The sequence below is a fragment of the Berghia stephanieae genome, chromosome 4 (genome assembly GCF_034508935.2).
Source record: "Berghia stephanieae isolate SIO BIC M18660-M18661 chromosome 4, UCSD_Bste_1.3, whole genome shotgun sequence".
Lineage (NCBI taxonomy): Eukaryota > Metazoa > Mollusca > Gastropoda > Nudibranchia > Aeolidiidae > Berghia > Berghia stephanieae.
In genome coordinates, this window is record NC_088363.1 from 42,965,162 (window position 1) to 42,989,185 (window position 24,024).

General features: G+C 36.3%; 1 protein-coding gene across 2 annotated transcripts in view; it reads right to left on the reverse strand.

Moving 5' to 3' along the window:
* Window positions 1–24,024, reverse strand: part of LOC144970624 (alpha-1,3-mannosyl-glycoprotein 4-beta-N-acetylglucosaminyltransferase A-like) — a 110,556-nt gene that overhangs the window by 3,954 nt on the left and 82,578 nt on the right. For both annotated transcript variants that reach the window (XM_078910449.1, XM_078910450.1), the window contains exons 6-13: window positions 23,203–23,252; window positions 18,843–18,956; window positions 7,872–7,947; window positions 6,088–6,202; window positions 5,753–5,883; window positions 4,327–4,434; window positions 3,144–3,340; window positions 311–653 (exon numbers count right to left, since the gene is read on the reverse strand). In XM_078910449.1, the coding sequence (XP_078766575.1) occupies window positions 311–653; window positions 3,144–3,340; window positions 4,327–4,434; window positions 5,753–5,883; window positions 6,088–6,202; window positions 7,872–7,947; window positions 18,843–18,956; window positions 23,203–23,252 (1,134 nt within the window). The remainder of the gene's footprint in view (window positions 1–310; window positions 654–3,143; window positions 3,341–4,326; window positions 4,435–5,752; window positions 5,884–6,087; window positions 6,203–7,871; window positions 7,948–18,842; window positions 18,957–23,202; window positions 23,253–24,024) is intronic.

Below are 24,024 nucleotides of genomic sequence, written 5' to 3' on the forward strand. Positions count from 1 at the left end.
CTTATGACGTCATAGATTTATGATAACGTCACAGAATAAAATGATGATGGATTCTTAAACTCCTTTTTGAGACCTTCAAAACTATTAAGATAACAACTATTGTTTACTTACTTATTTGTTATGTTTTCGGCCGATGTGTTAAAGGAAAATAATTTTTTAAAAACAAACAAAAAGAAATAAATCAAAACAAAAAAACAAACCAAAACAATTTTGAAAAAAAAGAAACAAAAATACAAACAAAACAAAACAACAAAAACAAATTAGAAAACCAAAACTTATGCCTGTGAAAAATATCTATACAAATTTTTACCTGATCCAAAATGACCCAATGATCTAGCTTAGCTCTGAAATGCACACGAATTATTCGAATTTTCCCGACATCCCCTCCAACTTCCGCTGCCACTTTCCCGTCCTTGAACTCATTGATGACGTAAAGCACGTGGTTCACATCCGGGTTATCAAGGACTGGCAGGGCGGCCGTCCTTTGTTTGTCCAAATCATTCGACGACGCGTCTCCCGGATCGCGTAACTTTACAGAACTCTTTGTCAGTAAGCTGGAATTGGAGCTGGGTAAAGTCTCCGGTAAGATCTCCAAGGTGGCGTTGATGATGATGTCATTTGGGTGTTTTGAATGTCCAGAAATCATGGCGATTCTGTCAACAAAAAGAAAAGCAAATAATAAAGAAATGTTGAATTTGAGCTCATTGTTTTGTGTGATAAGACCAGCAACAATACTGTGTCGTAGTAAAGGCCTTATTATAGACGCCTTTTATCGTAGACACCAACTTGAACATATTTACAGGTCTGACAACCGAAATTGTTACAGGTTAATTTTTGTAATGGAAGTAATCTCAAAGCAAAGAAAAATAAAGGACTTGCGTTCAGTTATCAGACGCCTCTTTATCTGTCGTACCTAAGCCAATGGAAACTCAAAGTCAACGAAACAAAAACGGAAAAAAAACAGTAGTTGAACGGACCAAAGTTGATTAAAAAAATGTCAGGAAGCTTGGGAACTTAATCAACAGGAAGAAGACTTTAAAAGATGCTAGCACAAAACGCCTTTCGCGACCTGTTAAATATCTGGTATAGGCAGGACATCATTAGCGAAAGCAAAAGATTACGTCTCTATGAAGCCCTTGTACTACCAATACTGCTCTACAACTGTGGTATTATTATTATTATTATTATTATTATTATTATTATTATTATTATTATTATTATTATTATTATTATTATTATTATTATTATTATTTGATATAGACCCGGTATCCACAAATAGTACTCAGAAATGCTTTAAAATAGTTTTTTTTTAGTATCACACATGTTCATTCATTCGACTACAAAATCACTACAACAGTCACACACATATCTCGTTCAAAGTTCACATAGAATCACGATAAGCAGAATGAAAAAGATTGGTTTCTAGATGCCGTTTGAAAAACTGACATTGTCAGGTTTTAGGTGGTAAAGAATTCCATACGATTGGAGTCGAAAGTGCAAAACCATGCTCAGCAAACTTTGTTCTTGGGATGTTTTTCTCCATTAGGGAAGAACTGCCGGATTGCAGAGATCGAGTTGGTTTTTTATTCCCCAACAAGGCATTCAAGGTATTCAGGTGATGTATGGTGAAGGCAATTGTAAGCAAAAGATGTGATTTTGTATTTTATTCTCTTCTCTATTGGAAGCCAGAGTAGTGACTTAAGGACCGGTGTTATATTCAAGCGGCTGGTAACAAGGGTATGGGGTACATGGGGATGAAGAAAAATAACTCTGTTGATTTATACAACAGTTGCAGAGTACGCCCTGTCAGTGATAGAATAAAACAACAAAGATGGAAACTTCTTGGCCACATTCTCCGAAGAGACCATAACATACCGGCCAAGACAGCATTGAAGGAATACTTCAATACTGGGAAGAAATCTGCGTGTGAACACCAACAGCTCTACCAACAACACTAAATGTCGATCTGTCTGCTCCAATGAGTACCATGGGAATTTATATCTTTACAGCTACAAACAACTATTCCATGAAAACTAAAGGTGGAATATAATCTTATCGCTCTTAACGCATTGGCACAAGACAGGGACACATGGAAAGCTTCTAGTGAAGGACATAATCGGTCGGATGGTGAAAAGGTTTGAACTGCGATATTGTCAAGTCAGCTTAGTTAGAAAGTCAATTTTTATCCAAAGTGAGTTCTTGTCATAAAAGATTAAATAAACCCTTTTTGTATCTCTTCGGGAAATAGCAAAGCATACTTTCACTTCTAAATATTTTTACAGCTAGTCAAGTTGAAAAAAGTATGAAATTTGAGAAAAGTTGCTGGATACCTTTCCCATACATCTGACCATAACTTCATGAAAAATCACCTGATTTACTTCAAATAAAGATTAAAAATGCAAATCTAAAATTTTCACCTTCCAACTGATTATGTCATGCACTGACACCACAGAGGACATGCTGACAATCGCAAATTTCACGGCAAGCGTCATTGAGACTGCGTAGCCAAAATCATTATTATTATCAGACTTGCTAATAATATGTGGCCTTGACACATCCTTTTATAATTTGGAAATTGGAGCTATGCATTTAGTTTTAAAACTCACAACACCGCCGGCCCGATATAACACACCCACACACAAAACTATGTATAACCTTAAACGTTTATGGTCTGATTAATGCAATTTAGTGAGAACAAATTAATACAAAAGGCTGGCTAAAAACAACGAAGAACTAAGTGATGTAAAGTTTGTTCCATCTATAAAACTTTTTACTCCATATATGTGGCACATCATATGAATTCGGTATTATTTCGATGTAAATAAGATAGATGTCAACAAGTTACTTTAAATAATTGAAATAATCTGAGACATGAAATATAAAACATTTCAAGGTACCGTGGAATGGGGTGACAAAGACTAGCCCCCAAATGTGCCCCTCAGATTCAAAATTATAAAACAAATAAGGTAAAATGCACATCTTTTGATAGATTTCACCCTACTCCACACTTCAGAAAAAGAAAATCGGACAGGTTATTTCTATATCAAGATATACAGTCACACACACACACACACACACACACATATATATATATATAGAGGTGTAAAAAGCGGTCTAAGACTATCCTATGATATTTTTCTCACCTGGTTACAGGAATAGGAGGGTCGTACAAAAATTCGATTGTGTCCCCTTGGTTGGGGTGCTTGCCCCAGAAGTAGCCCTTATTGTTGTAGAGAATGGTCAGCCTATGCGACAGATGAATTTGTAGGCTGGTGATCATGTCCTTCACCTTGGGGTTGGCATACATGCCCTGTTTCTTACCCAGGGCAAAGTATTTGTCCTGAAATAGATTTTTGTGAGTGCTGAAATGACGATGACGATGATGTCAATGACCGCGGCGATAACGATAATATAAACATTGTTACAAAATTAAAGAACCGGGGAAAAATAATTTAAAAAACAAAAGAAAAACATTTAAAAAAAAAAAAAAGAAAACCAGCACAAAAAAAAAACCCCAAAAAAAACAAATACAAAACAAAACAAAACAAATCAACAAAAAAAAAATAGGAAAGAAAAAAGAAAACAAACTTGAGCTTTTATATAGCACAATACCCACTATATGTACTCAGATCGCTTTAAATGTGTTCCAAAGCCAGCATTATTTTTTCATTAAAAATAAAAATAAAAATAAATAAATTGAGCTTTTATATAGCGCAATATCAACTAAACGTGCTCAAAGCACTTTACAAGGGGTCCCTGGTCAACAGCAACATTTAATTATTAACATGTAGGACGGGGCATAACGCTTATTAGGTGATATTACAATTTTTCGGACAAAGACAAAGACAATGCTGTTACCGGCCAGGTGTTCATTTTACCCGAGTATGGTGAGAGAATGTGAGTAAAGAGCCTTTTCCAAGGACTCAACTATGCAACAAGCGCGAGGCTCGAACCCAGGACCTTCCGATCCGAAAGCGAGTGTCATACCACTAGACCACATAGCCGCACAATAACCAGTTAACTGCTGCACTCTATAATGACACATTTAAAATTTAGCCAGGAAACTCGACCTTCAAATATCGATCGATTTAAATGACCCTCATTTTGGCAAGAAAAAATCTCTCAAATGTGGGATTTCGTGAAGTAAAGATAAAAAAATTACACATTCCTGGCCATTTTGATGTAGAAATCCTTCATGGGCATCTGGTTCACCCCGATATAATGCCGTTTTGATTGGTCACATGTGTGCGGCTATGTGGTCTAGTGGTATGACACTCGCCTTTGGATAGGAAGGTACAGGGTACACAGGTGCATGAAGCAGCTCACCTGTAATCTGTTGATGGTTCCCAGGAAGGAAGAGCGAAATCCTTTGTGTTGAAATAGAGTGGGCTTGATCAACCAGGTGTGCTTGGCTATCAAAGGGTCGCATTTTTTCTGTTGGGATGAAAGAGATCAAGTTGGTCAATAGACAAAATATAGAGAAATTAGTATCTCTTTAACCAGTTAAAAGACATGTATTTAAAAATTTGGCCAGAAAACTCGTCCTTAAAATATCGATAAATTTAAAAGACCTCTCGAGGTTCCAGGTTTGAGAGTTTTCGCCAAGATGATGGTCATTTAAATCGATTTGATATTTGAAGGATGTTTTCTGGCCAAATTTTAATATATGTGACTTTCCAGAGTACAACAGTTAACAGGTTAATACAAACTTACTATTCTTGGCCTATTAATTGGCGTAAGCACCATTTGAAATGCCATCTTCTGATTGGCTGTTTTATCTTCCATGCCTTCTGATTGGCTGTTTTATCTTCCATGCAGCCAATCAATGTAGTGCTCTGCTCATCTTCACGGTTATTCACTTCAAACCTCCCTGCTTTGTGATCTTGTGAATTAACGCTCAGCTTCTGACCTACAGGTCCTTTGTTCCAAGTCCTGTTGCAGGGCGGTGCAATGTTGAGACCTTGAATAAGACATTTTACCCACAATCTCACCGTACTCAGTTGTAATACAGCGTTGTCTCTGTCCAAGAAACGTCATTTCCAACAAGCGTATTCTATTTGTTGACATAATCCACCACGTTAAAAAAAAATATGAGTGGTCCTTCAGAGCCATTGGGCCGGAGTTTATCCCGGTTTCTATAGTCTGAAACGGACAATTGCTACCCATTCACTGCTGGGGAGGGGGTCAGAAAAAATCTTGACTGCACCCGGGATCGATCCAAGTCCCTTTGGGTGTGAAGTGAGTGCTCTACCGACTGAGCTATTGGCAAATTGTAAAAAGAAATCAATTTTTAAAAATTGTACTTATTTTCCCCCCTTTCCATACAAACAAAACAGATAAAAACACAGTTTTTGTTGACTCTCTCGTCCTGGTAATCTGGTAATCAGAAGTCTGAGGTTCGATCCCCAGTCGAGGTAGACTGATTTTTTGGGAAGTTTTTTTTCTTGTATTTTTCTTTTTTTTTTTTTGGTATTGTCTAGCACCTTTTAAACACACTTGTTCAGATCTTTATTTTACACCAGTGCCTTCTCCCTAGCATTTTAAATAATTCGTAACTTCTAACAGTATTCACTAATTAGTCCAGGGATGTTGCAAGCAATAGGAACTCTGTTTATTTAAAGCTTCAGAAACCAGGATCAACTCACTTCAATGTTTATAATGTTGATAAAATGCAAACTTTTCTTTTAATGGTAAAGCGTCAATAAACCAAATGACAAACAGGGATAAGCTTCTGTAAGAAAGAGTTTCTCACCCTATTGTAATCAGGGGGACAAAAAACCTCCCTGAGGTAATCGTATTGCAGCCAGTCACATGGTTTCTTGTCAAAGTTCTTCAGAAGATACTCCATGATGCCCCAAACACTCTGAATTCGGTACAATCGACCTGGGGTTGAAAAATCATAGTATTAAACCATATGAGTCATTGATAAACCAAACAATATATATCATAATAGTCAGAATTTAAGAAGGAACTATAATTCTTTGTCTGTGGGAAACTATAATGTTTTGTTTGTTTAAACTATAATGTTTAAAATATATATATATATATATACATATATTGTGTCAAAGGTCAATGTTAATGACTTACCGATGTAGCCCAGCTCCGAATATGACAAGGCCATCCAGTCCTTGCGATTCTGTGCAGCTACCGATTTTTTGATGGAGGTGACGAATCCTTTGACAGTCGATATGTCGTCCTCCATCTGGCATGGAGACAAATGAATAGACATCAAATATAGATAGTTCGAAGATGACGTCAATCAGGTCTTTATTATTGTTTTTTGCCATCCGCGTTTGTGAGTAATGCTCACTGAACTGTATTAACCCGACTATAAACGTTCATGGATACACACAATTTTGTGTGTTGGTCCGTTATACTTCCGGATGGCAATGTTATGAGCTTCTGAGCCAAGCGCATACTATCTATACGCAGAACTGTCTACTGTAACAAACAATTGGTAGAATTACGAAATTTTGGCTCCAATTTCAGAACCTCATGAACATCACTTAGCATTAAATCACATTGAAACTGAAGGTTGATGTCAGACTACATGGTTTAAAGGATTTTGGGGTAATTATTTAATCCTTATAAGGGTAAATTGTTGATTTTTAAGTTAACTGTGACGACCACAATTTTTAAGTCCTAAAAATTAAGATTTTAAAAACATTTAAAGTAAGCAGGCCTATAATACGCATAAGGTTTAACTGGATTATCTCATAATGTTTCAAAATTCATAAGCAAGGCTGTGTCAACAGTTCGTTTTCGTAACATTCGCCACAAAATAATAATAATAATAATAGATAGCATTCGTATTTTTAAAAATGCATCTCTTGTGCCACAACCAATCCCCTCCCACACCCACACACACACACACACACACACACACACACACACACACACACACACACACACACACACACACGCAGACCCTCAAATGAATATTCACACATAGGGTTATAACCATAAAGTTTATCTCAGATTAAAAAATAGGCAGACGTGAAAAGGAAATGTTTTCGTTTCGATTTAAAAGAATTAATAAAGTTGATTGTTCCCTGGCGGTTCTAGGGATAGAATTCCATACACAGGGTCCCATGACAGAAAAGGATCGCCCGCCAAAACCATTGTATTGAAAAAGAGGAGTTAAAAGTTTAGCTTTATCAGATGATGACTTTAGTGATCTGGAAGGTGTATAAGGATGTAATAGGTTTTTAAGTAGACAAGGGCTTCATCATTTAAACATCACACTCCAATAGTAAGTTATTTAGAACAAAATTAGGGAAAAATCGTTTCATCACTCAGCTCTTTGTGTGTATAACCAGGCATTTTTATGAGTAGTTATCACTAAACATAAACCAAACTATAGATAGTGTGCGCTTGGCTAAGAAACTAAAAACATTGCCATCCGGAAATTAACTGACCAACACACGTAACCTTGAACGTATATAGATAGAATTAAGTGACGTCATTAGGGTCTATGTTATTGTTTTTGCCATCCACGTCTATGAGTAATTCTCACTGAACGGTATTAACCAGACTATACAAGTTCATGGTTACACAAAGCTTTGTCTGTTGGTCCATTATACTTCCGGATGGCAAGGTTGTGAGCTTCTTAGCCAAGCGTATACTATCAATAGTTTGGATAATACAGTTTAGTGAGAATTACTCTAAAACGTGAATGGCAAAAAAAACAATAACAAAGACCTGGGTGACCTCAACTTCACACTATCTATAAACTTTTAAGGTTACACATTGTTTTGTGTGATGGTTCGTTGTATCCGGCTGGTGGAAGTTATGAGTTTTTTAACTGAACGCAAAGCATCAATATGTGTGTATGCGTTTGTGTACATATTTAAGCATGTGTTACATCTAACCTGCAAGTAATATTCAGCTTTTCCCAGACAATGCATCATTAAGAATCCGTAATCCAAATTCTGTTTTGATCTCCACCTGTCCAAAGAAATGAATAAACAAATAAACAAAAACATTTATGAATGAATAAATATTAAAGAAAGAAATCAATATATAACTACTACTACTACTACTACTACTACTACTACTACTACTACTACTACTACTACTACTACTACTACTACTACTACTACTACTACTACTACTACTACTACTACTTCCTACTACTACTAACCACTACTGCTACTAGTGTGTAATAATTAATAATAATAATAATAATAATAATAATAATAATAATAATAATAATAATAATAATAATAATAATAATAATAATAATAGATGATGAATGATGATGATAATGATGATGGTGATGATGATGATGACGATGATAATGTTAATGATAATAATAAAAGTAATAATAATAATAATAATAATAATAATAATAATATTAATAATTAATAATTAATTAATATAATAAAAATAACAATAAAAAAATAATAATAATAATAGCAACAATAATATAATAATATAATAATAATAATAATAAATAATAATAATAATAATAATAATAAAATAAAAAAAAAAAAAAAAAAAAAAAAAAAAAAAAAAAAAATAATAATAATAATAATAATAATAATAATAATAATAATAATAATAATAATAATAATAATAATAATAATAATAATAATAATAATAATAAAAGCTAAAAAAAAAGGCTGACACCGTCCAAAAAATGTGCAGCAAATAAAAAAAGCTAATTTATATCTTGAAACCAAGCGAATGCAAAATATGGCAACAGAAACATTGAAATTCTTCATAAATTATCCCCAAAATGTCTAGAAAATTAAGTAACTTTCAAAGACAGAAAATATGATTTTAGGCACATCAACACTGTAAGAAAGAGATAGAGGAAGAGCGCGCGCGCGCGCGCGAGAGAGAGAGAGAGAGAGAGAGAGAGAGAGAGAGAGAGAGAGAGAGAGAGAGAGAGAGAGAGAGAGAGAGAGAGAGAGAGAGAGAGAGAGAGAGAGGATACATTTGATTTCAGTCTTAATTTCAATGCATGAAAAACATTATTTTCCATGTTGTATAAAATTGTGATGTGTGAATGTGTGTGTATGTGTGTGTCTGTGTCTGTCTGTGTGTGTGTGTGTGTGTGTGTGTGTGTGTGTGTGTGTGTGTGCGTGTGCCTTGTGAAGTTAATTTGTTACGGGGATCATAATATTATTTTATGATCCATACATTTGCGTGGTTATTAGATTTCAAATTGATTGACGCTATTCAAATATGATAGATTTTATGCTTAAATTATTAATTTATTGTTTTGTTTTATTTGCATATTGTAAAGCACCTCTGAGCACATTGTGGATCGAGGCGCTATATAAATCAATTCATTAATTCATTTCTATTCGTGTTTATTATAGTTGTTCGAGCAGTGTAAATCACTAAAGATTTTCCATTTTTATGGACAACAATTTATTACTAGATATTACTAACTTATCTCACATAAACCACTTTCCATTGGACAGAGTACTCTCACATTATCCACTTTCCATTGGTCTGAGAGTATTCTCACATAAGCCACTTTGCATTGTTCTGAGAGTACTCCCATTACAACAATGAGCCCGAAACGAATTGGGTTATCAGGCATGCAAATACGTACACGCCCGACGCTCACTTATTTGCTGGTCTGATAACCAAATTCGTTTTGGGCTCATTGTTGTAATGGAAAACTAAAAAAAAACAAACAAACGTATGCAAAATATTGTCAATGACAATGTTTAACTCGGCCCAAAAGTGGGTTCGGATGTCAGACCTGCATATTTGTTTGTACACGTCGTACACGCCGGATTCGACCTTTTGATAGGCCATTTCCTGCGAGTGCTAGGTTGTACAGTTTTGGGTTATTTTTCAGTATTTAAGATAGGGTAAGTTGGGGGAATTCCACAGCCGGGGTAATTCCATACCCACATTCATTATATCAAGCTCTTCGCAGAAAGAATGCAAAAAGACCCATTCGATACTGTTCAAAGTTTTAACTGCCTTTGATTTCTATTTCCTGTTTGAACACAAGAAGCAGTCACTTTTACTACTGTTTAATTCTGACAATTTTTCAAGTTTTTATAAGCCCGTTGAAGGTAAATGCAACACTCGTGGTTTTCAAATATGGCAAAATGTTGTTAAATTTTCTTCAACTTTGAAGCTCAAGCTAGAAATCCTTAATCATTCATCGGATATGTAAAATTTACCCTCAAACCTTTCTTGATGCCTTAAGTAAGTTGCTGTGCCTATTCATAAAGGTCATGGAAATTCCACACCCTACAGGTTTCGAATTCCTTGTGTCTTTGTTGTGAAATATTTGATCAAAATCCTATGTCTTACTCGATCTTATTAAGGCTTAATATAGGAATTATCCTTTAAATGCCTTATATCAGGTGCGAGAAAATAAAAGGCCTCAAAGTAGAGCTCTTTAAAACTATGATATATTTATAAATCATAACAAAATTTTGCACACTGTGAATCTAACATCTTATTTTTACGAATCTCAAATTTCAAGAAAAATGAATGAAAGGTTCAAGAGTTATGGCTGTTCAAAGAATATCACTAAAAATTGTCATATCAAGAGTTCGATAAATTCGCGTCATGAATTACTTTGAACGCCCTGTAGATTCACTGGGCAAGATCTTGCCGCAAGGGTAGTGTGCAGCTCACCCCGTTTACTTCATTGTACGCATTTGCACTGTGTTGAACACACAATCAAAACAAGAAAGCAGAATTCCTAAAACTGACAACTAACAGCCATGGTTTATTCTGAGGAAGATAAAAGTGTTGGTAGTGGCCGCCCCCGTTCAGCGAGGTTAGAGGAAAATATCGACTTTGTGGAAGATGCTATTCTGTCTCAAGAAGGCAATCCTGGATCCCATCTCTCTACTCGTGAAGTTGCTGGTGTCCTAGGCATAAGTGACTTTTCCGTACGGCAGATTATAAAAAAAGATCTTAATCTCTGCCCTTTCAAGCGAATCAAAACCAGCAGAAAGTCTGAAAACATCAAGAGACAACGCAAAACACGAGCAAGAGCTTTACTAGACAAATTCACCCACAACGACGTTAAGCATATCATTTTTACTGACGAAAAAGACTTCACTATTGAACTTGCAAGAAACAGTCATAATGACGTTGTGTACGGTAGTAGAAAAACTGACATTTCACTGGATAGACTTTACCACGAGAGTAATCGGTTCTCAAAAAGTATGGTTTCGGGAGGGGTTAGTTAAAACGACAAAACCCGTCTCCATTTCATCGAAACCAAAACAACAAAAGTGAATGCACAAAATTATACGGTACTGCTTAAGGAAAAACTGTTACAAGATTGCTTAACACTGTATCCTGATAATTCGTTTATTATCTAACAAGACGGGGCTCATCCCACACAAGTATATCGACACAGATTTATAATGTTTTTCTTATCTGGATACACTTTTATGCTCGTCAGAGAAGTATTTCATAAGTAGAACCAGTGACTAAGTTACTATGTGTCATTACGAGGGAAGTGACGTCACGACTGTTGAACCCTATTCATTGTTAGAAGTGTGGTATTGCTATCTGATTTTCAAAATCACGCGGAGGCATTTGTTTATGAAGGTCTGAATTTTGCAAGTAAGGATGCTTGTGACCCTCCAACTTTCACATCCATACGGCACACAGAAGAACGGGTCTCACTTTGAAGGCAAATATTACAAGTTTTGTTGCATTAGAGATAGCTGTTGCTTTCGATATTGGCGAAACTGAGGCAAAAGATGGCTGGGCTTTCCTGCTCTTTAATATGTCAATTCAATGTTTTAAAAATATAAATGGAGCTAACTCAAATGTCTTCGTCTTCTGTAAGTTTGTTGTTAGTGTTTCGTGACCCCCCCCCCCCCAAAAAAAAAAAAAAAAAAAAAGAATGGGGGGGGGGGGTTCGGGGAGGTTCACAGCGGGGAAAGCGTACTTTGTGAAGAACATAGGCATTACATCGTCCCAACTAATGGGTAACCTCAGTGGTGTATTAATGGTAGCAGGTTCGATGCCTAGTCGATGTAGCAGCCTGATATTTTAGGATTTTTTTTTCTCTTGTATTTTACTCTCTGCTTTGTCTGGCACTGTTTCATTCACACTTTTTCAGACTTCATATTTCTATGCGGTTACGTGGTCTTGTGGTATGACACTCGCTTTCGGATCGGTAGGTCATGAGTTCGAGGCTCAGTCGGGGCATAGTTGAGTCTTTGGAAAAGGCTCTTTACTCACATTCTCTCATCGTCCTCAGGTGTAAAATGAATACCTGGCCGTCAACAGCGGAAACAAATGTAATATCGCAAATTGGCGCCATGTCTCGTTCTACATGTAACATGTTGGTCAGAGACCCCAGGTAAAGCGCTTTGAGCACGTTTAGTGGATTATGTGCTATATAAAAGCCCAAACATAAGTATTCATTTTAACTTTAATATTACTTTTTGTGCGGCTATGCGGTCTTGTGGTAAGACACTCACCTTCGGTCCGGAGGGTCCAGGGTTCGAGTCCCGATCTGAGCCGCGCATGGTTGATTCCTTGGAAAAGGCTCTTAACTCACATTATCTCACGGTACTTATGTGTCAAATGAGTACTTGGCCATTAATAGCTTTGTCTCTGTCGGGACAAATTGTAATATGGCCTAACAGGCGTCATGTCTCGCCCTACATGTAAAGTGTTGCTGTTGAAAAGGGACCCCCTGTATAGCGCTGTGAACACGTTTAGTAGATATTACCCTATATATAAATGCTCGGTTAAACCCCCCCCCCCCCCCCCCACCTATTTGACGCTGACGCAATATCGTTTTGAGACGATGGGTCACAATTGATATTTGGGCCTAGCCTCAAATCCCTTGAGCTCAACTGGACGGAGAATGCAATGCTATATATATATATATATATATATATATATATATATATAGGCGTTAAATAATTACTTATGTTTGTTCCATACCGTTGGTTAGATTACAGAAGTCAACGTGTAATCAAAATCATAGATGCGCATCGTCTGCTATATTTTAAAACTACTGTTATATAAAATATATATATAATATATATATATATATATATATATATATATATATATATATATATATATATATATATATATATAAAGGTGGCACGTGGAAGATCTAGGCTGGGATATCACACAGCCCTTCACTGTTTATCAAAGGTAAGGAAATTACGAGCATGGTAACAGTTGGATGGCAATTACCAAGATAAAATATTAGAAAACCACTTCCATCAGGAGAAAGAAAAATAACCCTGTGCCTTGATCTAACTCGAGGGGAGATTTATGTGGATTAGACATAGATGCCGTTAAAAGGGTCACAATTGATATTTGGGCTTAGCCTCAAATCCCTTGAGATTTACTGGACGGACAATGCAATGCTATGAAAAAAAAGATGCCACGTTGAAGATCTATGCTGAGATATCGCTCAGTCCTAGGCTGCCGTACTCCACAAACAAACAATCAAACAAAACAAAACACACATAAAAAAAAATAAAAAAACATAAATAGACAAAAAATAAAAACAGAAAAACACAATAAAAAAAAGTTTGACCAGAAAACTTGTCCTTTTAAGTATGTCAATCGAATAATATGAGCCTCATCTTGGCAAAATCTGTCAAACCTGAAACTTCTCTTGAAGGACGGGTTTTCTCAATCGAAGTCTCAAGATTGTTTTTGACGAAATGGGAAATTGGGGTGATTTCAATCGATGAATATTTGAAAAAAAAACAGTTTTCTTGCAAAATGTTTTTAAAATGTTTTGTAAAAAATCAGTGTGTGTGTGTGTGTGTGTGTGTGTGTGTTTATGTGTGTGTGTATGTCATTTCTTGAGTAGTCAAGTATTATATCGATGTAAATCAGATGCCGAAAAGAGTACTTAACGTTGAAATGATAGGGGAAATGGCTTTTTTGGTTTCACAACTTAGCAATTTACGCCCATCCTCAATAAAGTTATATATATATATATATATATATATATATATATATATATATATATATATATATATATATATATATATATTATATATATATATATATATATATATATATATATTTTTTTTTTTTTTTTTTTTTTTTTTGTTTTAATTTTTAATTTTATTTATTTATTTTTTTAATTACCACAATTTTATATTTTAAAATACACATTCAATTCAGTACCGGAATATCTCTCAATCCAACACAGAACCGTTGATCATACGATATTCTGACTCCAATGTTTGGTTGTTATTGTTGAGCTTTTATATAAAGCAATATCCACTAAACCTGCTCAAAGCGCTTTACAAGGGGTCCCTTACCAACAGCGACACTTAACATGTAGGACAAGACATGTCGCCCGTTAGGCGATATTACAATTTTTTCCCACAAAGACAATGGTGTTAACAGCCGTGTACTCATTTTACTCCAGAGTAAGGTGAGGAGAGAATGCGAGTAAAGAGTAAAGACTCAACTATGCGCTGAGCAAGGCTCGAACCCAAGAACTTCCAAGCCGAAAACGAGTGTCATACCACAAGACCACATAGCCGCACTTCAAAACTTCATACGTGTCTATCGAGAATGCGGAAGTTAACTGGTAAATGATACGTATTAGGCGTTAAAGAATACGCTTCAACAGTCGTAACGTCACTTCCCTCCTAATGACGCATGGTAACTTAGTAACTGGCTCTAAACTATCGGAACAATGGCGGACGCCCTTATGAAATATTTCTCCGATGAGCATAAATGCGTATCCAGAGGAAAAAACCCATTATAAATCTGATCATGTTTTGACTTTTACACATTCTGATCACACTGATGACAAGACATATGAAACAGTGCAGATGGTGACAAAAAGGGAAAAAGGAGGAAAAGTATGAATGGTTTTCTTTACGCCACTAACCCCCCCCCCCCCCCCCCCCACTTTTAGAGCCATTGAGATGATAAACTACTCTAGCTATCTTCTGGATAGTGGGGAAGCTGCACCAGTTTGTTCCACCACACATCAAATATCTCAAAGCCCGGAAATTTGATTGAGGAAAGTGTCATTTTTTTTTAAAGGAGGAAATTCCTCCTCTGACACAAAAATCGCGGATTCCCGGGGATCCGAGGAAAACCATCAGCACTGATGAAAAGTTCTAGTCAGCATGAAGATTAAAAAGTACCGATTTTCTCTGTTTAGAACCACGATGGCCGCCGTTGCTGGGCGACGTGACAGACTATTGAATCCAATTACTTACGTTTGTTCCCCACCGGTGGTTAGATTACAGACACCAACGTGTATTCAAAATCATAGATGCCCATCTGCAATTTCAGAAAGAAGGACAATTGCCCTCTAAAAGGAAACTTCCAAAAAAGTTTGTTTAATAATAAATAAAGCATTTAATTGCAGCCATGCACGCAACGTTCAATCATTAAAACCTCAGACATAGCGTTGGACCGCCTGTTGTTGCAAATTTTTTGATTGTTTCTGTTTAATGTGCATTAATTATTATTCTATCCGTTCTGTAAATTAAAAAAACAAACAAAAACAAACAAACAAACAAAAAAAAACCCCATAGAGCCAAAGTTAATCCGGGTTTCCATAACGTGAAACGGACTATAGCAATTGCTTGCTATCCTTTGGATAGGGTGCTAGTCTATAGCAAAGTACTTTTACTTTCCACCAGATCTAACAGATCCAGCAACCCAATCACTGCTGGGTTTTCATGGGGGCCAGATAAAAATCTCGACTGTACTCGGGATCGATCTCAGTCCTTTTGCGTGTGAAGCGAGTGCTCTACCAACTGAGCTATAGGACCCCCCCCCCCCCCGCATATGGCAAGTAGTATAGTTTAAATATTTTATAAAACTGGTTTTTCAATCGGAAACAACGAAATCAGAATATATTGAGAGGTAGAATAAAGATTTCTTGCTTTCTTGGGATTCGAACTTCGTTCCTATTACGCACTTGCAAGCTTGTGCAGCGATTTGTAATAGGTCAGTAATCCAAAAAAAAAAGCAAGAGTGCAAGATTCAGAAATTGATTGTAAACTATCGAATGTCACGTGGTCTGACGTGGGTAGCACATTCTTTTTTTTGTTTGTTTTGTTTTGTTTTGTTTTTTTTTTTGTTTTTTTTTGTACAGGATCGAGTGGATGATTTTACGAGAAAGAAGATGAATTGCAAGAGAGGGAGGAGTGAGTTGTTTTTTTTTTTTTGGAGGAGGTATAGGAAGAGGAGGAGGAAGAGGAGGAGGAGGAGGAGGAGGAGGAGGAGGAGGAGGAGGAGGGGAGGAGGAGGGGGAGGAGGAGGAGGGATAAATGAGGACCAGGAAAAGAAAGAAGGGAAGTAAAATGAAACAAAACGCAGAGTAAGAGGAGAAAATAGAGTAGGGATGTCTACTATATTGTTGTTGATTGTTCCGTTCTTGATAGATCTATTGACTGGTTGATTTTAGGGTTAATTAACTGTATTGATTGGCTAGAGGCTTTGTTTTGTTTTTGTTTTTAAGGGTTTTACGGCGTTTGCAACACATTAAGGTCATATCCGCGCCAGTAAAAAGGAAGAAAATGGGATAGTAAAAAGTTTTAGAATTATAATTAAAGCACCCAAGAAAAGGTAAGACAAAGGGGAATTGGTTCAAAAAGGAAACTGGTGTAGATTCCAAGAGCACACTGTCAAAGTACTTAGTCTGAGATCACCTAAAAGTCTCATCCAGACACAAGCACAGGCTCCCCACGAAGAGGAACAGACACAAATGTTCACAAATCATATATAATACGTAAACAAAACATACTACAGAACATAACAAGAGATGAAGTGAATAGAAAAGTGCCAGTAGACAATAGAGAATAAAAAATTTTTCGGCGGTTGATGGGGTTTGAACCCGCGACCTTATTGGTACGACAACTCCGCCTGGCCGGTGACAGCGTGACTCTACCGTATGAGCTATCCACGAACCCAAAAAAATTCGTATCAAACTCATGCCATTCATTACTAGATCCCTCTCTCACCGACTACTGGAGGTAGCGGGTACAACACGCACAACCACAGCGAAGTTAGTAGGCCAGCAGTTAAGCTTAATAGCCAATATTCTCAACACAAACATATAACATAGAAACAATTGAGACGTTGAGTATGCTTCGGTATATGGGGTGAATTTTTAATTCAGAAAAGTGAGTGGAGCAGGCACTTGTGTTGGCAACAACAAGAGATGAAGTGAATAGAAAAGTGTCAGAAGACAATAGAGAATAACATTTTTTTCGGCGGTTGATGGGGTTTGAACCCGCAACCTTATTGGTACGACAACTCCGCCTGGCCGGTGAGAGCGTGACTCTACCGTATGAGCTATCCACGAACCCAAAAATAAGTTTGTATCAAACTGAGGTCTTTCATTACTAGATCCCTCTCTCACCGACTACTGGAGGGAGCGGGAACAACACGCACAACAGTACATACCAGAGAGGTGATATACAAGGAAAAAAAATATCATCTCCCAAAACGAACTATACATTTGACTGTTTCCCTCCCAGCTAGGGTATCCGGCAAGGGCCCGGACAAAACCAAGTAATCTCATTCCAAGACAAAGAGAGAAAGCAAGTTGGAAAACAGATATAGATGGATAGAACACACAGTATGTACCTCCCTACCCACAATGGGAGGTGGCTAGAGGCTTTGAAGTTTTGGGAATTTGTGAATTTCTAGAAAAATTCATTAACTGAATAATTGATTGAATATTGATTGATTGATTCTTCGACTGTTTGATAGACAAAATTGATTGTTTAATTGATTGAAAGGTTTACTTAGTATTTGATTGTTTGATTGATTACTTGACTGTTTGGTTGATTGATGGATTGTCCGATTGATTGTTTCTGATTAATTTATCTTTTGGCTGATGATTGATTAATTGATCTTTTGATTGATGGTTTGCTTGCTAGCGTGGTCGATTGATTGTTTGTTTAATTGATTGACTGATTCTATGAATGATTGATTGATTGATTGTTTGTTTAATTGATTGACTGATTCTCTGAATGATTGATTGATTGATTTATTTATTGTTTGTTTGTTTGATTGAAGACTGAGTCTGAATGATTTATTGATTGATTGATTGATTGTTTGTTTGTTATTTGATTGACTGACTGTCTGAATGATTGATTGATTGATTGTTTGATTGACGACTGAGTCTGAATGATTGATTGATTGATTGTTTGTTTAATTGATTGGTGATTTGTTTGATTGATTGATTGTTGAATTGATTGACTGACTGTCTGAATGACTGACTGATTGATTGCTTGATTGATTGATAGACTGATTTGAATGATGGGCATATTTCATGATCGCATCCTATCAGTTGACATTATCCAACTCACTGTAGAGCAAGTCGACAAATTAGGGAACAGACTCTAGGGTAAGATAAAAATCTGAAATAAAGTGTTTATGAAATTTCTCGTCGTAGCAGGCTGATTTTTTAGGATGCTTACCTTTTCTTTTCTTTTTCTCTGTTTTGCCTAGCATTCTTTCATACACACCTGTATTAAGATTTGTGAAGCAAGTCGGTTTTTTTATCATAACGATCAAAACTTGTTTGTTCACCAATTGATTTAGTAATATTTTGGAAGGAAAATCAATATAAAAATCGATACGAAAATGTCAGTATCGAGAATCGATTACATGGGATCCACGATGCCGTGTAAAAGCACTTAAAACATGAAGGTTACAGCTAAAAGGTTTCAAGTATCCATCTATACATCAGCATGACGCTGTGGTAAAACAAATCTTGTGGAACGATTGGTATGTTAACAATTGTCAAACAAATCGCGTCAAACTGTATCTACTATGGACCGATATTACTTAAAATCCTCCATCTAAAATAATAAAAAAGGCAAGTCGTTACTGTGGGACAAAACACAAATAATGACGTCACTCACATGACTCTAGGCTTTGGATCCCCCAAGGAAAGTTTGACCTTGTTCAAATCTGGGTAGAATCCAGGATGGGGTGCGATCACCTCAAGGGAACCTTCCTCCAACTGGGCGGGGAACCTGTGTGAAAAATTATATATATGACATCGTTGTGATGGAGAATATTTTGCGTTGGTTTGCGAGTATTTTCATTACAACAATGAGACCACAACAATTTAGGATATCAGGCCTGCAGATAATTACACGTTGACTTCAAACCATTAAATAACTTTCAACTTGTACTCAATTCTTAAACCTGAAACTTCCAAAAGACCCTCTTGAGAAGTATCAGCTTTGACAAAATGAGGCAAGTGGGGGGGAGGGGGGTATATTCCATTGATGATTGGAGTGAAAATATTCTGCGAAAGGAGGATCCCCGTAACGCAACCAAGCAGGCTCTTGATTGGAACCCACAGGGCAAGAGGAAGCGGGGTAGTCCAAAACAGACTTGGAGGAAAAGCCTTCACCAATATTTGTGCGTCTCCAATCTTACCTTGAGCGAGGCAAAGGTCTGTGGAAGGACAGAACAATTGGAAGAGTGCCATTTGCTTCTCCAGGAGCCAAGAGTCAAATTGAAAAACATTGTGTTATAGCAGAGTTTGCCAAATTTCACGTGACCCATTTATTTGCGAACGAAATCTGTTGAGTAAATAAGTTCCACACTGTTGCATATCCTCTCTCTCTCTCTCACTCTCTCTCTCTCCCTCTCTCTATCTATCTCTCTCTCTCTCCTCCTCCCTCCAACTCCTCCATTCTCTCTATCTCTCTACCTCGCTCTCACTCTCTCATCCAGTTCTTTCATATCGTCCTTTACCTTATCCAACGATCTAGTCATTGGGCGTCCCTTTTTCCTCTTTCCCGCTAATGGTAAGCCCAATACTTTCCTTCCCACGTTCTCCCTCTCTCACCTTGTGAGGCCGGTCACAAGTCCGGATGAATGGGGATATGTGTTTGCTCAGGAAGAGCATCCTGGCAGTAAAACTCAAGCCACAACTAATGAATGAATGAAACCAGACATATTTCACCCACGGTTACCAAAGTAAAATTTACGATTTAGTTAGGACAGTCTTTTTTTTTTTTAATCTAATCCTCACTCCTGTTGTACCATTTCATAAAAGGACGACTAAAGTTCATTATTATTATTATCATTTTTATTATTATTATTATTATTATTATTATTATTATTATTATTATTATTATTATTATTATTATTATTGTTATTATTATTATTATCATCGTCATCATCATCATCATCATCACCATCATCATTATTATTATTATTATTATAAATTTATATCGGCGATTTTAATATTCAGTTTGATGTTGATCAGAATAGTCTCGTTAAAATTATAAAAAATATGCTGAATGAACATGGCCTCACTCAGTTAGTGACCTCTCCAACTCAAAGATTGGGGCACATCTTGGACTGGTTCATCATTGACACACCCTCGCTTGTTGAATCAATTAAAAATATCAAAAAAGAAATTTCAGACCACAATCTGATTCTGGCAACTCTCAAATGCATCAAAGAGAAAGCAAAGAAAGTCAAGATAGTGTCTAGGGATACCAAAAAAATAGACATTAGTTCCTTCAAAAACAATCTGTCAGAGGAACTAGGAAGAATGGATATACCATCAGCACAGAAAACAGACGAGGTACTGCGCAACGTCATCGACAGGCATGCGCCAAAGACAACTAGAATAATAAATTCCAGGAAACCGTCTCCGTGGTTTAACCAGAGTGAAAAAACTGCCAAAAGGGAAAAAAGGAATGCAGAGGCATCGTGGAGAAAATCGGGCCTTGAGATTGACCGGCTGATATATATAGCAAAAAAGCATAAGTATAAAACCACCTGCAAAAGAGCAAAAAGAAACTATTATAACACAAAACTGTCATCAGTGAGGGACACTAAGGAATTTTTCTCTGTTTCAAAGGAACTTTTAGGGAAGAAAAGGGCATGTGTCTACCCACTAATATCCCGGTAGAAAAGCAGCCGGATGCATTTTCAGATTTCTTTTCGGGAAAAATATCGAAAATTCGGAACAATTTGGACCTCGTGCAAAATGAAGATATAAATTTCCACCCTTTTTCGGGTTCACAGGGATTCTCTTGTTTTAAAGAAAAACTGAAGAAGAAATTTCTAAAATAATTTTTTCATCTTCCTCGAAGTCATGTGATTTAGATCCTTTACCAACTAATATTTTGAAATTATGTCTTCCTGAATTGTTACCTTGCATAACTTATATTATAAATCAGTCACTTATCTCAGGACAAGTCCCAGATATCTATAAACATGCAATTGTAAAGCCTCTCATAAAAAAGCAAAATCTCAATGTAAATGACCTTAGTAACTACCGTCCCGTCTCAAATCTGCCATTTCTTTCTAAAATCCTTGAAAAAGTTGTACTCAGACGTCTTTCACAACATCTCCATGAAAACAATCTATGGGAAAAATTTCAGTCAGCTTATCGTTCTTACCACAGCACAGAAACTGCTCTGTGCTGTGTTGCGAGTGATTTGCTTGATGTTTTAGATAAAGGTTCTGTTTCTCTTCTGACATTGTTAGACCTTTCGGCGGCGTTTGATACTATTGATCACGGTATTCTCATTAAACGACTTAATATAACATTTGGCTTGTCTGGGACTGTCTTGCAGTGGTTTGAATCTTATTTAGATGGCAGAAAGCAACAGGTTATGATTTTAGATAAACTTTCTCGTCAACATACATTGTCTTTTGGTGTTCCTCAAGGCTCTGTTTTGGGTCCAATTCTTTTTGTTTTGTATACTTCTCCATTATCTAATGTCATCACTGGTCATGGGCTGCGCTATCATCTCTATGCAGATGATACGCAACTTTATGCTACTGATAAAACTAAAAATCTCGAAAATATTGTGAAACGTGTGGAAGAATGTGTGACGGATGTGAAAGAGTGGATGGATGCAAACAAGTTGAAAATGAATGAGTCAAAAACAGAAGTGATGATTGTGGGAAATAGAGGGCTGTTGAAGGTGAATGATGGTCTTGAGGTGTTGATTGGGGGTGAAAAGATCAAAGTTTCAAAGACTGTGAAAAATTTGGGTGTCTATTTTGATTCAGAAATGAAAATGTCAGCTCACATTTCTGCTCTCTGTAAATCTTTATACTTTCAATTGAAGAAAATCAGTTCGATCCGTCAGTATATTGCAATTGGAACATGTAAAACATTGGTTGTTTCCCTCATTTTTTCGAAACTAGACTATTGTAACTCGCTGCTTGTCAACTTGCCTCAGGCTTCTATTAAACAATTGCAACTACTGCAAAACAGTGCTGCAAGATTAGTTTTTGGCAAAAAAAAATTTGATCATGCAACCCCTTTGTTGGCCTCTCTCCACTGGTTGCCCATTGAAAAGCGCACATATTACAAAGCAGCGTGTCTTGTTTATAAGTGTTTGGCTGGTATAGCACCGGCATATCTCACAGATCACGTGGTCATGTGTAAATTTGAAAATTACACTTTAAGATCATGTAATGACCAAACGAAAATTTCGGAAAAAAAATCAAGAACAAAATTTGGTGATAGATCGTTTGCTTGTTTCGGCCCCAAGATTTGGAATGAACTACCACGTGGTCTGAGGGAGTGCAAGTCTTTACCTACTTTTAAAAAGAATCTCAAGACACATTTTTACTGTATTTGTTTTTCTTGACTCTATATGAATCCTTGATTTGGCTATGAATTGTTATTGTTGTTATTATTTTATTTTTTTATTTTTTCACTTAAAATTGATATTTATATTGTAAAGTGCCCAGAGCTTGTGTTTTACACGAGAATGAGCGCTATATAAATGTGTATTATTATTATTATTATTATTATTATTATTATTATTATTATTATTATTATTATTATTATTATTATTATTATTATTATTATTATTATGATTATTATTATAATAATAATAATAATTATTATTATTATTACTACTAATTTCGTAGCCCCAAAGCTTTGTAACTCCGTCTCAAGAGATTTAAGAGACCTAAATGATTTTAGTTATTATTATTATTTAAAAAAGAGACGCAACATCTCCACAAACCTTCTTGACTGGGTAGACATATGACCTGCATTGATGCTATGCGTTGAAGTAAAATACTCCCAACATCCGCCAGCCGGATAAAAAAATGTACCAAAACATAAAACTATGTGTGACTTTGAACGTTTATAGTCTGATTGGTGGACTTTGGATAAGATGGCTGTCTAAAAACCTTATAAAATGACTGTCTAAAAACAAAATAAAAAAAGCTGAGTGACAAGTTCATTCCTTCTGTACAAACGACATGATAAAGTGGCCTTACCTCTCCTTTATCTGTTTCAACAAATCGGACTCAAACTTCAAATTCCAAGGCTGCAAGACAAACAAAACGACACAAAGTTATGGCAATATATTATAGGCATAGAAATAAATATTAAGAACATTCATATCATTTCAATAGAAAGAACGAAATCGACGTCACTTAGCACTTTGTTAGTGTTTTTAGCCAGCCATTTTTATGAGTAGTTCTCACTAAATTGTATCAGTCACACATTAAACATTTAAGTTTAAGGCTACACATAGTTTGGTGTGTTGGTACGTTACATCCGGCTGGCGGATGTTGTGGGTATTTTAACTAAGAGCATATCACCAACAAGACGAATAATTACTGATATAAAGAACTACTACTTTTCTGATTAGGATTCTGCTTTTTAACAGTGCTTGACTGTATTTTTCTGACAACACATTACATTTTTGGAGTAGTACTTCTGAGACATGAGCTCCGAAGATTATCCCGCTTTTTAAAGCGTGAAACGGACAACAGTAATCACTTGCCATCCTTTGACAGGACGCTAGCCTATAGTAGAGTACGTTCCATAAATTTTACAGACTCAGCTACCCAACCACTGCTGGGTAAATGGACAGGGCGGGGAGGGGGGTGGGGGGGGGGGGGTCAGAACAAAATCTTGACTTGACATGGGGTCGATCTTGGTCCCTTTGCAAGTAAAGCTGTGCTATCAGGACATTAATTAAAACTTGCTTTAGAACAATTTAGACAAATTATCACTGATATTATCACCGATGCTATGAGTTTAGATAAAATACTCCCAACATCCGCCGGCCGGATTTAACGTACCAACACACA